This window comes from Melopsittacus undulatus, chromosome 9, assembly GCF_012275295.1.
Source record: "Melopsittacus undulatus isolate bMelUnd1 chromosome 9, bMelUnd1.mat.Z, whole genome shotgun sequence".
NCBI lineage: Eukaryota > Metazoa > Chordata > Aves > Psittaciformes > Psittaculidae > Melopsittacus > Melopsittacus undulatus.
In genome coordinates, this window is record NC_047535.1 from 29,223,716 (window position 1) to 29,238,338 (window position 14,623).

The 14,623-nt window shown below is 41.7% G+C and overlaps 1 protein-coding gene across 1 annotated transcript in view; it reads right to left on the reverse strand.

Moving 5' to 3' along the window:
- MAGI1 (membrane associated guanylate kinase, WW and PDZ domain containing 1) overlaps window positions 1-14,623 on the reverse strand; it is a 339,145-nt gene that overhangs the window by 66,267 nt on the left and 258,255 nt on the right. The window contains 4 exon segments of the mRNA XM_031049169.2: window positions 237-272; window positions 3,478-3,560; window positions 6,690-6,900; window positions 9,748-9,954. Coding sequence (XP_030905029.1) covers window positions 237-272; window positions 3,478-3,560; window positions 6,690-6,900; window positions 9,748-9,954 — 537 coding nt within the window.

The following is a 14,623-nucleotide window of genomic DNA, read 5'->3' on the forward strand; positions in this document are numbered from 1 at the left end:
GAAGATTAAGGCCCTCCAGCTTTCTTCAAGCTCTGAATCAATAACAAAACCAGCGCAGATCTGAAGCTAAGGGAAGATCGATGCTTTGTGTGGTAGGGGAGTTTTGCTGATAAATTAGGCTTGTTGAAATAAACAAAACTGAAAGATGCAAAATGATACAAAGGAGAAAGCAAGCAATTAAAGCTTAAAACAGTGCAGTTGGAGTCAAACATCAAAACAAAAGATGGATGATTTACCTAGTTCACTGTCCAGTTCCTCCGTGTGTACCCCTTCTTCTCCAAGGGAAGAGCAGTAAATGAGACAGAAAAAATTAAAAGAAAATTTCAGACAACTTCAGCACCAAGATAAAAATTCCCTACAGCAAACAGCAGAACCAGCACTCGTTTTCTACAGCCCGAGCCCAAGCTTTTCATTTATTGCACTTTACTGATCAGAATATTGATGGATCTGATGTAGATACCGAAAGAACTGGTTTTGTATTCTCAAAATCTGTATCAGTTGACTATTTCCACACCACATTTTGACATGGCAAAGTAATACATATGTGGTTTTTTCATTGTGGTGAAGTTTCCCCCCCAGACCTGTGAGGTCCAACCTTCACAATCCCTTCTGTAGACACATGGATCCATCAGAAGGCCAGACCTGAATACTAATGAAGATACCTGAGAGGAAAACCTTGCATCTAAATAAGAACTAATATAGCAAGGTTTTAAAGAAAGTACCTAAATTCATGTGCATACAAGGACTTCAGTGTAACTACTTGGATAATTTAAGACAGGCACGAAGCAAAGCTCCATGTTTAACAGGAGGCACAGGCTCCCACCAAAGTCCAGATGCACTGGTGAGGCATATACAGGAATGGGCCAGTTTTAGCAGGGCACCTGGGACAAAGATCACATAATTTTTCAAAGACACAAAGCCATCAATATTCACTGTTGCTTCATTTATCATTATCTGCTCCATATTCATAAGTTAACAGTGACACAGATGATTAAAGTATTGCTTAGTCTATAAATAATAATAATAATGCAGTCTGAAAATGAAAGATGGTGACAAAAACAGAACAAAGATGGTAAAAACAATTTTGGGCCTAATACAGAAAAGTATCAGCCACGCAAATGAATGATAGAAGCATTGCCTAAGAATAAAGGGAAGATGCAGTGCCACAGCATTGCTTTGGAGAATTTAGACACCTAAAAATACCAATTCCATGACCTGTTTGCTATATGTTCTACCAAAACAGTTGTTTAGGGCCGTTAGAGTAAAATATTAATTACAATTTCCTTTGATAGCCTAAACCAACTGGAAACAACCAAAAACTTGTTAGGGACACGTATCCTGATGAAGAAAAAGACACAAGGCAACTACACCCAAACAAATCTGAAACAACATCTAACATTTATAGAAACCACAAATAGGATGGGATCAAGCCTGAAAGCTCACACACACACACCAAACAAAACAGAGGAGGACTCCCACAGACATCAGTGGAAATAACACCCAACAGTGACCCGTGCCAAAAATGACAGCTTCTATGATGCAGTAAAAATAACCTTCACGCTTCTTTGTGCTCACAGTTTCTGAAGTATAATCATTCTTATGGGCAAAGCAAGACCAGAGCAGCCAGGTAAAAGTGCAGAGCACTGCTATACCTATGAAGCAACTGGTTTAACTACTGAATGTTGAAAATATTAATTATTGAGCAACTTAGTGAATGAGTGAAAGGGTGTGGGGGAAAGATGAAATTAACTGATTTTAAGGACCTGATAAACACAAATGCCACTACTCTGCAAAGTTATGAACTGAATGAAACACAAAAATATCAGCTGAATGTTTCTAATCCCAATAAAATTAATAATTCCAAAGTTTGTTTTATAACTGCTAAAGAGGACAAGAGAAACTGTCCTTTCTGTGAAGAGACTTGAAAATGTTGGATAGAGGAGCTACTGTTTGCTCCTTGCCCTGGCTGGGGGCACAGCACGGGGCATGCTGACCCACAACAGCATGTGCTGCTTGTTGGCATCACTGGGTCTATCAGCATAGTGGGAGTCTTGCTGGTGAAGAAAGCCAGGACAGAAGTTGTGCTCCAGGGAAAACTACCCCCTGAGAAAGGAAAGCTTATGCCGAGATTTAGCAACCTCCTCTTCAAACTGCCAGCAATGCTTACTGCAAGGAGGAGGGAGCTTTGCCTCCATATGCTGTTATTTAATTTTGCTCCTGTTCTGATTACCCACTGACATATCCATTTTTAGGCACAGAGCAAGGCCTTCATTAACCCAGCTCCCTCCGCTTGCTCCTTGACAGACGATGCTAGTTGCTAAGAACCTGAAGCAGGAGTCAGCTTGGTGTGCTGGGTTTTTGCCTGGGCTTTGCACATCCTTCTGGTTTGGGGATACTCTGAACCATGCACTAGGATGTTGGTGACACAGCAGCAAATGCTGCAGAGGCAAATTCTCACCTCCTGCAAAACCTCACATGTGAAAGGATGCAGAGGATGAAAAAGTGCACATGTAAAAATAGTAACAGCAGTTCTGGAGGCCAGATTTGAACCTAAGTCAAAAGGGATTGAGCCGATTCTTTTCCAAAATAAAATCATAATTCTTGTTGAGCTGACTCACACAGATTAGGTTAATCCTATTATGAAAACTAATTTTATAAGGACATCACCAGCAGTGACAAAGGAAACCCTTCCATTTTTAAGATATGTCTACCATCATAGCATTGTGTTAGTCAAAATTACCCATTAGAATAGGTCTCATTTCCTGGTCAGAGACCAACATTTCCACACAGGCTTTCCCAAACACTTAAGTTATTTTCATCATGATGAATTGTTTTTTTGTTCCAGCATCTCCTGAAGTATTCACCTCCTTTAACAGTCCTGCTTTTGGCTGCTCTAAATGGGACAGTGGCTTGCATTTTAAACATCTCAAGGAATACAAAACCATATCAGTATAAATTTTCAGTGCCAAAATCTACACCTTCAAATAGAATTAGTTTTCAGCAATCATAACGCTAAGTGGACTGTCAGAATTTAGCAGCAGAAGTGAGGTAATTGAGTTATTTCTGCCCAAAAACAACAACATAACTCTTTCAATTCATGCAAAGCAGGTAGTTAAAGCATAACACAATAGAGCATGCAGAGACTCAGTCACTTTCCTCCTACACAGCGATCCAAAGAGCAAACATGTTAGAAAGCTTTGAGTCTTGTTCAGCATCAGTGACTATTCAGATGCCTTTGCAAAAACAGCCTCTTACTTGTAGCACCCCTTTGATTTTTCCTAAGTGAATCTAAACAGCTATTTTACATACACAGACAGTGATCTTAAAACATAATGGACATTGTTCTCTATGCACTTACTCGAAAGCCTTTTTTTTTTAAGTATTTCTGAACACTGGTTATTGGAAAGGGGAAAAAGGAAGAAAGCCATCTAGAAATGGACCAAATACATTATTCTTTCACTATTTTCAGTCTCTTACCATCATCTTCACATTCTTCTAGAGGCTTCTGCTGTTTGTTCAGGCACCGTGGATCTAGCCAAGATGTTGTTTTTGTGTTATGGCTGGAAACCAAAAATGGAAATATGACCTTTGTTAAGATTACAGAGCTCAAGTATCAGTGACATAAAAGTATATATCCTCTTTATTATTCAACAGGCCTGAAGGCATACTTTTGCTTCAGAAAAAACAGAATTACAATTCGATGCTTTACAAACCAGTCAACCAAATCACAAGAATCTTGGTATTGAAAACACAAACATGAAAAGTGAAAATACACAAATCAGCATTCCTCACTGGAAGGATGCACATGAAAGCTGCAATACTAGAATATTAATTTCCAAACTTTTGGTGGTTTGTTTCTTAATTCCAGGAGCTGTCTCTGAGCTACTTGCCTCCTGATGACAAGTTTCCCTTCTTCCCTAATCCATGCAGTGATCTTTGTTCCTATGAAAGACTTCCGACATTTGTCTGGATTTGACCCAAGCATTAGTCAAAAACATAATTTCCAGTTAAAACTTTTTAATTGCACTAATAAAAATCTTCTGTCAAAGCTTTTGACGGAAGTTGAACAGCTTTACTTTCAACTCTTCCTATCTACAAGCCCCCTGACAGTACTGTGATGCCAGTCCCCATGGTGAAGGCTGCATAGTAAATAGGCTTAAAATATATGTCTCTAGAAACTATTTTCTCCCATCATTTCACTTGCATATGCAGACAATCTTGTAACATAATGCCTCTTCTACACCCTGATATCACTGTAGACATAACCTGCAAAGATATCCCTCCAGTCCCTGAGGTATCATTTATCTAGCTTAGCCTTTAACACTGCTTTACAGTTTTAAGTTTCAATACTGTAGTAATGCTATTTACTTCTCCTTCAAGGTCTCAGAGAGGTTTACAAACTTAACCTTAGCCTCACAACAGTCTTGTGATGCTGGAAATGTTGTAATGAGGGCTATGATCCCCAAGGAGCTACCAACCAACCAGCACACTTGCATTTTACTGCAAGAGGAGGGGGTTTACCTCCTCCTACTACTCAGCCTTCCTTGAGGCAGCATGAGCTAATGTGTCTAATCCTTTTGTATGCTTCAGAGCAATCGACTGCCGACTAGAAGAGTGAATGGCAGAATTCAGCAAGCCAGGCAAAACCAAGGGGTTCTGCCAACTTATACATAAGAAAGTCTGTAGGCTAGCTGAGAAAGAGGATGGTGGGAGGAGAACAGTAGAATATTTGCATATTTCTTGCAACTTTGCCTTTCTAACCAAAGGCCGTCAACAGTGTGGTTTTCAGCACCCGGACTCGAAAACCCAAAGTACTCTAGATGACAGTACAGGCATCTGAGCCAGCTTGGGTCCACACAGCCCATTAGCTTGTTCTCTTAATTTGATACAAATCAAACTAAAGAGTTTCTAGGCTCAGGGTGTCCTTAGAACTGCAGTCATTCAGGGCTACATCCACACTCACACAAAATCCTGGGCAAAATCACCCCTTCTGCATATGCATCCTCAAAATGGTCAATTTGTGCTGCAGGGAAGGAAGCAGCTGGTGAGCTACCAGATTTTCATGTCAGACAGACAGTTAGGTATGCAGGCTAGGTTCTTCCATCACATACATGATTCTCCTGCAAAAGGTCTAACAAATTATTTAAGGTGCTAGTCTTGCACTGACAAGAGAACGCATAATATGCACAGAGAATATAGCAGCCATGAGGCTGGGTTTGGGGAAAGCAGCAGCAGCTGAACCTTTGGCTGAAGTGTGACAGCGAGGCCACACATAGGTACAAAAAGGGAAGCAACCGGCTGCTCAGGCAGCATTTAGTGCTCATCATCCATCCTCCTTCAGAGAAGGGAACGGCAGGCTGAATGGGCTATTACTCGGGCTGTTTTATATACATTAAAGCCAGAAAGCACAAAGGATGAAGCACCCCGAGGAATAACAAGAGGCAGAATATGGTGTTTGGGATAATAAACACATTTCAGTTTCACCTGATAAGGCAGCTGGGGAGAATTTGCATTGTGCCTTCCAGACTTTAGCTTGCATTTGGGGGTCGGTGGAGCCTCTTCAGGTAATTGAGAGTACTGTGGAAAATGGCCTTTTTTGCAGCAGCCCTATCCCGGCTGGCAGAAGAGCATCTGCAGTGCTCTTCATGCCCTCCAGACCTTCTCTGATGTGTTCTCGTGCCATTGCAGCCAAGGGAAGACCTGCTCTGGCAAACCTTTCCTGGGCCCTCTCCAAAAGTCTCCTCTCCTGAAGATGAAACAGGACTGCTCCCCTTAGTGCCCTTATCCAGCATAATTCTCTGGAGTGCCTGAAGGAGCATTAGCAGAGGAGGTTCTTCTGTACTAACTGGCTACTGGCTCCTGGTACACAGACAGAGGATCTCAGTTCCCAAGACTGCATTAAACAGGCCATCAAATCCGAAATCAATTCTTCACCCTCCTCCTCTACTTAGGCAGCCAAGGACTTGAGAGTTTCAAAAGCTAATTGAATTTTAATGTCTAGCTAAACTCTGTGCAAGAAATCCCTTCCACTAACAGATCCCATTTCATAAGTTACTCCTATCTCAATAAATCTAGACAAGTATAATTAGAGACTATTATTTATGGCCTAAAAAATCAATATCATCATAGAGCTGCTGACAGCACTCAGCTCTTCAGCAAAGACTGCAGAGCACAAGTATTTCTTTTCCAAGCTTCCTGTGCCTACTCTGCACTGAGCTATTCCTTCTGCAAACTGCTGGAGCATGTTAACACACTTGGCCCATTTGCTCTGATGAGAGGACAATATACAAAGTCCATTCCCCAGCTCTGCTTCATGTGACCTGAGAAATTCTCTCTGCTGCATTATGCACAGAGGCAGGCTTCAGAAATGAAGTCTCAGCCCTTTCAATTAGGAGCTTTCACTCCACACGTGAAAACAACTGGCCCATATTTTACAAGTGTCTGTTGCTTTTTTAACCACCCTCATAAAACAAGCAATTCCCTCTGACTTTGAACTCAGGAGTAATTTGGATGTTAATCCAATCAGGAAATGCAAAATCCCTTCAGAAGCAGGAAAGAACTTAGAGCTCTGCAGCATAACTGTATACACTAAATATTTAATACACACACAAAATGCATCCATGGAGATTTACTTATGCCCAGAGAAAGAGGGAGAGAGATAGAAGTAGAACAATAAAAATGTGCTTTACTCTATAAAATAGACTTCTCCACTCTCAGTGTAGGCCATCTCCCAGTTTTCTGGCAGAGGACCTAGGTTATCCTCAGCAGAAGGAGGTAGGTATTGAGGGAGGTTCTGAGATGGTTCCGTGGTGGGAACGTTGGTGTGGCTATCAATCACAGACGGTGGGGCTGTCTCTCTTATGATATGTGGATTATGCTCGTCTTGGTCACCAGACGCTGCTGTGGAATAAACAAGCACAAATAAAATTGAAAAAAAAATCAGTCTTTTTCTCCTCCCATTTGCTTCTCTGGGTTTATCCTTATGGTTTTCCCCTCCTTGCTTTTTTAATTCACAAAGCAGAGCAACAGATGAACCGAGGGCAGAGCCTTTGCAGTCTTTTTGCCAGCAGGGATGAACTTGCTTTACCCACGCACACTCTGCCAGCCAGACCCTCGCCAGCACAAATCAGAAGCTGTGATCAGCTACTGTGTTTACTCTAATAGGCACCAAAGTCTTCCAAGCTGTCTGAGGCCAGGCCTCACTGATGTGGAGGAGTTCAATGGGTTTCTGAGCAGGCTTACAGGTTTGCTCCCGCTGGGCCAACTGTGGGACAGGGATTAGGAGAATTAAATTTCCTCTTTGAAGAATGATCAAAAGGGGAGGTTTTTATAAGTGCAGAAGGTAGCCAGAAGCTCAGAATCAACAAGCTAATGGTGAAAGTCCATAGTGCAGGGAATCTTCTTTAAATTAAAAATTAAAATGAATGCCAGGACTACACCAAGTATCCACGTGTTTGCTGCTCACTACTGCCTGATCTTGCTGTCTGAAGAGGTTTATGCCACAGCTCATCACTATATCCTTCCAGTCAAAGTCACTCAGGAGTATTTTATAGTATATCTGGTCCTCCCTCTAAGGAAACATTCTTGATGCTTATATCCATGCAGTTTCCATAAAACAGTGCTGCTCATTCCCTCCACTCCAAAATGCTCTCCAAAAACCAGGTCTGTGCCCGTAATTCCTTCACAGAGAAGTTTTGGCAATAACAGACAAATTCTAAAACTACCCCGTGGGTACCAAATGAATTTTCTATGTTTGGCTTTTGACAGTGATGAAAATTTATGGCAGTACTTCCAAATCACCTGAGACCACCAGCCCCAGTACCTGTAGCAGGCAACACACTGAGCAAAACAAAGAGACATCAGTGTCATGCTCAACCCCAAACTAATGGGACTGAAAGGGCTTCACAGCCAAGACCTCATCTCCCCTTTCCAGACCAGGGACCATTGACTTCCTCAATTCACAGCCTTGTTTTCTGGGGGTTGTTAACTGTAGCTCCTGCACCACTGTAGTCTGTGTGCTGCTACTGCAAAAAGACAACCTATTGAAAATAACGAACAAGAAGAAGTGGGGGAAGAAACATCTAGACTATACCAATACCCTCAGCTGCCTGTTTTCTATCCTTCCTGGTGTTCAATATTTTTAGGTAGAAGATGACAAGATAAAGAAGCATAAATGAATCATCGCCAGCTGATGACTGAGAGTGTAAACATGCCAATGTTTGAAAAGCACAAGTCACTGAGAGGTCTTCTAAGGAAGCAGGAGCATTTTAATATGGCTAGCACACTATCGTGTGAATTAAGCATAAGGAATCACTTTGGTATATGAGACTTTTTCTTGACTTTGTGCCCATTTAATGGAGGCAAGGGGCCAGGGTTTGATAACGCTGTGACAAATGAGCTACATCTTTCAGTATTTCATCTTGCAAAGGAAAACAGAAAGAGAAGTGATGCTCAAGTTAGCTCAGGGGCACCAAACTGAGAAGGGAAGCAAGAAGGTCAAACAGAATCTCTCATCAGCTTCCTCCCAAAACCAATCCTGTGACAAGGGCTGAGGTTGCTGGCGTGTCATAACATGTGAGAAAATATCCTCAGTGCAAAACTTTGTAGAAGAGATGGTAAAAAGACAGAGACTCCAGTCTGAAAGGAATTAGACTGCCCAGGAATTACTTGGTTGGAAATATGCATATATGTAACAGGCAGCAGCCAAACAGAGCACAACTCTCAAAGCCATTTGACAGTTTGGTCAAATCTAAAATCTCAGCCTAATTCCTTTTAAAGCTCTATACAGATGTTAGGACTTTGACAGATAGCAACCAGCAAGACAGCTAACTATGACCCATTAGAGGCTGGGAAGGAAAACTACCATGGTGGTAGGCACTGAGAGAAAGAAAAAGAAGCTAGTGCCAGTGATGGTGGGCACCCACAGCAAGCAGCTGTGAAAGGCTCGGAGGGGTGGATAAAGCTGTTTGCGAAGTACCTACCTTCAAAGGGAGCTAGGAAGACAATTCAGTGCTTGAAACTGAGCTGAGGAAATGATGGTCTAAGCACTAACCAAATAGCAGGATTGCAGATACGGGGAAAACCTCTTGCTCCTCAGAGCGAAACAAACTTCCAGTTGTTATCTCTGGAAATGCAACTGATCTCCAATAGCATTTTGCTCTGAATCTGCCTGCACAGCACTTGGCTATAAACTGCAGAAGTTTCCAGTGATCTTACAGTCAGTGCTCAATTGTAGCCACAGTGGGAGTCAGATCTATGTTCAGCAAGACACAGAGCCTTCACAAAATAAAAAGCTTGCACCTATGCTTCAGACCTCATTCCTGCAGCAAGCGACCCCCAGCTTGCTGGAAGGTACCTTGTAATTGTATGTGACCGGGTATCTCTAGATGCAAGGAAGGGGAAGTGACAGCAACGTATTTAGGAAGGACCAATATTAACTTCAAATGTATTCCTGGCTGAGTCATTTCTTATTATTTGTAACTGCCAGCCAAAGCTCAACTCACCCTTGAGCTTTCTAATGGATTTGAACTTTTTGAACCAAACTTTTCCTCAGTTCTGTCTCATGCAGCTCAACCCCACAAGGTGTTTTTAGAAGACATGATTGTACATGTGATATCTGGACATCTGCCATTCAGGTGGTGCTGGCTACGATTGACAGCTTTGCAGGAAACCAAACCTCAACAAAATCCCCCTCCAAAACCTTTCCCCATGTATCCTAGCTGATGAACCATGATAGTTTTGTTTTACCTGTGAAGCTACTGCTCATTTCAGGTACATCATCCTCTTCCTCATTCTCTGTATGCACTATGCCAGCATTTTGCATATCATTGTAAGACTTGGTTCGCTTTGGAGTCGACTGCTTGGAGCCAGACTGTAGGTTTTGCAAAGCATCGGTGGAAGTCACTTTCCCACTGAGGGGCTGGCTGGGAGGCTTGGGCGTTCCATAATAGTTACCTAGGCAGTAGAAACACATTTGCATCTTCAAAAAGGAGCAGTTTATAGCAGCAAGAGTTTGACTTTATTTTATTTTCAGTTCCATTAAACTCTGTCTCTCCCCACATGCAAGGAAATAAACTGACACACACTATTCCCATTTTGGGGGGCACATATTTCATCTTGAAAGCAGACACAGAAATATTTCTTGCCTTTAAAGTTACTCTTGTTGAATCTAAAAGTAGAAGCAATGGTTGCATTGTCTAGGTGCACTGAGCGTACAAGGGCTAAAACAAAAGGCAGTCATGGTGAATAGCAAAACTTCATCTTGTTACATCTGAATTTCAATTAGTAGCCTTTTTACATGTGTGCACCCACACAATGCTGTGGCAGATCTGGAGTAAGCCCTGCAGCAAATAAAAAATTCATGACTGCTATCACCCAAAGAAGTGATGAAAGGCTCGGTGGCCTGCTTTAATACACAGGTTCTTTTAGGGTAGAGATGCTGCATTTAAAGAGAAAAGCCTAAAATAAAACTTTGTCAAAGGAGAGAAAAGGAAAGACACCACACAGCACAGCTTTCTTCAAACAGGAAACTCCAGTTGGGTCAACCTAGGTAGAACTGAACAAGCAGACCTCAGAGCAAAACTTGAAGGGACAAAGATGCACCCACAGTTACACAAATCTCAACAGCTATTGCCAGATGTGATGGAAACAGTGCAAAGTGCTTGGGATGCTTTGCTGATCACAGAAGAAACAGAATAAGCACAGGTTCACTGATATAAGAAGACTGTTTAACATCCTTGTTGGTGGCATGGACAGTGGGATGGAGTGCACTCTCCGCAAGTTTGTTGACAACACCAATCTGTGTGGTGCCGATGACATGCTGGAGGGAAAGGATGATAAAAGAAAAGCAAACCCTGGAGGGAAGGGAAGTTCTTCCCTGTGAGGGTGCTGAGGCACTGGCACAGTTTGCCCAGAGAAGCTGTGGCTGCCCCATCCCTGGCAGTGTTCAAGGCCAGGCTGGACAAGGCTTGGAGCAACCGGGTCTTGTGGAAGGTGCCCCTGCCTGCAGCAGAGGGATGTGAACTAGATTATTTTCTGTGATAATTAAGTTGCATATTTAATATTAATTCTCCAGAAAGTGTACATGCCCCTTTATTAACCCTGTTACACTAAATGGAAACCACATGCCAAAGGCAGATTTTGCAAAGGCACTTTGAAAACTCATCTGTGCTAAAAAAGATTCTTTAATTTACTTACACACATATGTATATGTATTTCTGTTGCAGAAGCCATAAGCATCACTCATATGTTGGAATATGACACTGAATTTAAAAGTTAGCCAAGCACTTTATGCAGTAATGCCACTCACCCAACACACTGCTCACCATCACACACTCAAGGTTCACAATGACATATCCTTATTTCAGTTTGGAAGTACTAGTTGCTTATCTCAACTCCTCTTTAGCTGACTCAACTGCCTTTCCCATTAGAGCACCTAGTTCCCTTACAACCTCAAAGCTGTGTGGTTTGTTAGCTTTAGGATAAGACCACAGGGATCATGCATGCCTCAGCACTCAGAACTCAACCTGTGACTTTGCAAGGTCTCCAGACACATCAGGAGCAAGGGAGACCACCTGGGAAAACCACTTCAGACACAATTTGCTGTCTTTCCCACTCACTTCCTCCCAAGAAGAGGAGAAGTCTTTCTTATGGAGCTGAGGCTGGAGAAGTCAGAGGAGGTCCTATCTCCATGCTTTTACAGCTGGAGTATTAGGAAAGCAACACATGCAGGTTTGTCTTAACAAGGTGTGTTTGAGCCTGTATACAATGTCGTGGATTCAGCTCCATAGGAGCAGCAACACTCTGCAATGCTTTCAACTTCTGTTCATCACTTCAGAATCTTAAATGTACATTGATGCATAATTTATAGGGAGAAGGAAATTACTTCTTCTGGAAAGAACCTCTAATGGGGATGGAGGCTTCTCATGCAGGCTGCAGTCTCTGCTAGAGAAATGATTCTTATGCTCTACATACTGCAGGAGTACTTTATGCAAAAAGAGGAGGAATGGGGAAGAGTGCAAAGGGAAAATGCCAGGTAGGTGGGCAGAAACCCCCTCCTCCCATCCTCTTTGGCATTTCTCCTGAAGAATGCTGTTATGCTGGGGTTTTCTGAGGTTTTGTTGTTGTTTTCTTCCCCCAGATAAAATGCATGTTTTCTAAGGATGTTAACTGCTAAGCAGAAAGCACCACCTGTGCGCCATATATGCAAGAACAGCTTTTATTTATGGCACTGCACACCCCTCCTTTGTGGGAAATTTATTTCAGATTTGTTGTAAATGGTTAAATCTTTTTGTGATGGGTGCAAGAAGGTGAATGAAGAGGACATACAGATGTCACTAGTGTGGATTTTCATCTGCCCTGGACAAGAAGACAGCACAGATGTTACCACCTCTTCTCCTATTACAGAGAAATGCATGATTTTATCTTTGAGTTTTGCTCCTTTCCAGTTCCTTTAGCAACAAGCAAGGCTGGAGCTCCTAACAGTTCACAGCAAGCTGCTCCTCAGCAGAAAACCAGGCTTCTCTAAAGCCTTTCACATTTGCTTACACCAAAATCATTAGTCACTTTTCAAACCAGCCATGGTTGTTGGTACTACTACTAGTGAATAATTACTTTTTACCAACACAGCGTGCTGTCTTAGAGGACCCCTGCAAGTGTGTATGACCAAAGAGCAAATATGAATTTGAACCTGAACATGGCTCTGCATGTGTGGATTTTGTTTTGCAGAATATAGGAAATGCAGCCATGGGGGCTGAACTTTCCTTTTTTCTCCACAGGAGGCAGATTCAGCCTGAGTCAATATTCCAAAAAAATCAGGTCTTTTCCATCAGATTCACACAAGAATATTCAGGAAATGTTGGGAAACAACTGAGCTCATGATGAAAAATTGCAAAAGAAAGCTACAACTCAGCTTCCAGGTGGAATGGAGAATAAGAGAAAATGGGAATACTCTTTTCCTCACATTTGCTAGATGCAATCAAACCTATTTCTCTTCTCTAAGTAGTTCTTTTTGAAGACAAAGCACGTGGGCCCAGACGTGGGGGCAGACACAGCAGTAGGAAGGACTAGCACTTGAAAATCATCAAAACTCATGTTTAATCCTATAAATTGGAAAGGAAAGATATTTACCCTATGACTCAGAAATCCAAACATGCACCATTAACAACTGATGCAGTGAACAGCCCAGCAAGTGTTTTAAAACACTCAGTCTCGACATTATTTATGCAAATTGAATCTGTCAATGTTTATGAAAAAACATACATTTAAAAATATGCTTTAACAGTGTTTTGTGAAACACTCGTAAAGCCTAAAAGAAGGGGCTAACTTCATAGCCAGTGTAATTTGTACTGAATATCCAATCAGCTCTAATTATTAACAGCACGTTACATGTGCATACATGAGTATCTGCCATCCCAGAGCATCTCAAAACACTTACTAAACTCAACACAGCAGTTATGGAAGGACTCCCTGTCTTGCTGAACTCAGGTGAAGCTCTGCAGAACTTATGAGGACTGTGCCCTTAACATGGTGTCTCAAAGACAGAACAGAGCAGCCTGTATCCCAAATAAAGGACATTTCTGGATCAAGACAATGGGAAAACCCCTACCTTCCCTTGGAAATGCCAATCTGAAGCAGCCAGAACTGCTTCAGAAATGGCACTTTCCCATGTCTGATTCCTATGGGAACTGGGCTTCCAAGCTTCACCTTCCTCTCATTCACATTTGAATCCTGCCTACAGCAACTGAATTAATAGCTAATAACGATGCATTCATTCAGCAGATGCACATGCTATTAATTCTGTGTCATCACCTTTCACTAACCCTTATTTTATTCAGTCCCTTGGTGCTTACAACTTATTTAAGTACCACCAAAGTTTGATGGCAGCTCTTGCAGCCAAAGCCATGACTTAATCCATGCACTGTAAAGCATCACTTGGGAGAGTGCACAAAAATAACAATAATTATGAAAAAAAAAAACAGAATAGCTATTTGGAATAAGTTGATTTCTTTTCATCTCCTTATCTCTGAGTGTCAGCAGCTTACATATTCTAGCATCACGTGCAATAATTAGACTTTAGTAACAGCTAATCACAATAATAAGACAAGTTATCATCGTAACACCTCTTCCTCTGCCAATTCAAGCAGTGATCATAATCAATGAAAGAAATCTACAGCAGCTTCTACCCTGTCCTGCAGCTTATGTATTCAAGCCATGCTGTCAGCAAAGAGAACTTCCTTTTAAAATTTTAGAAACCTAGTATTACTAGAAAATTTGTCTTGTATTTCAAAATAACAAAACATTCCTATTAAAAATTCCCCTGACAGGCAGAAAATTCACAAACTTGTTTATGTGACCTGGAATTTGAAATGTAATTCACAAAAATGCACCAATTAGCTACCCTTAAGTAAATAACTATGAATCTAATCCATAAAAACTTGCTAAGCACCATGCAATTCAATCCAAGTTGAAAGGACTCCATCCATCACAGATGCTGTTTCTGGAACAGGCAGAACTGAACAAGAACAAGACATAGTCTAAAAGGGTCTAAAGTGGAATGGATACAAAAACAGGTGTTTCACCTTGCAGAGAGGGAAGATGAGACCACAGAGGCTGCTGGGGTTGG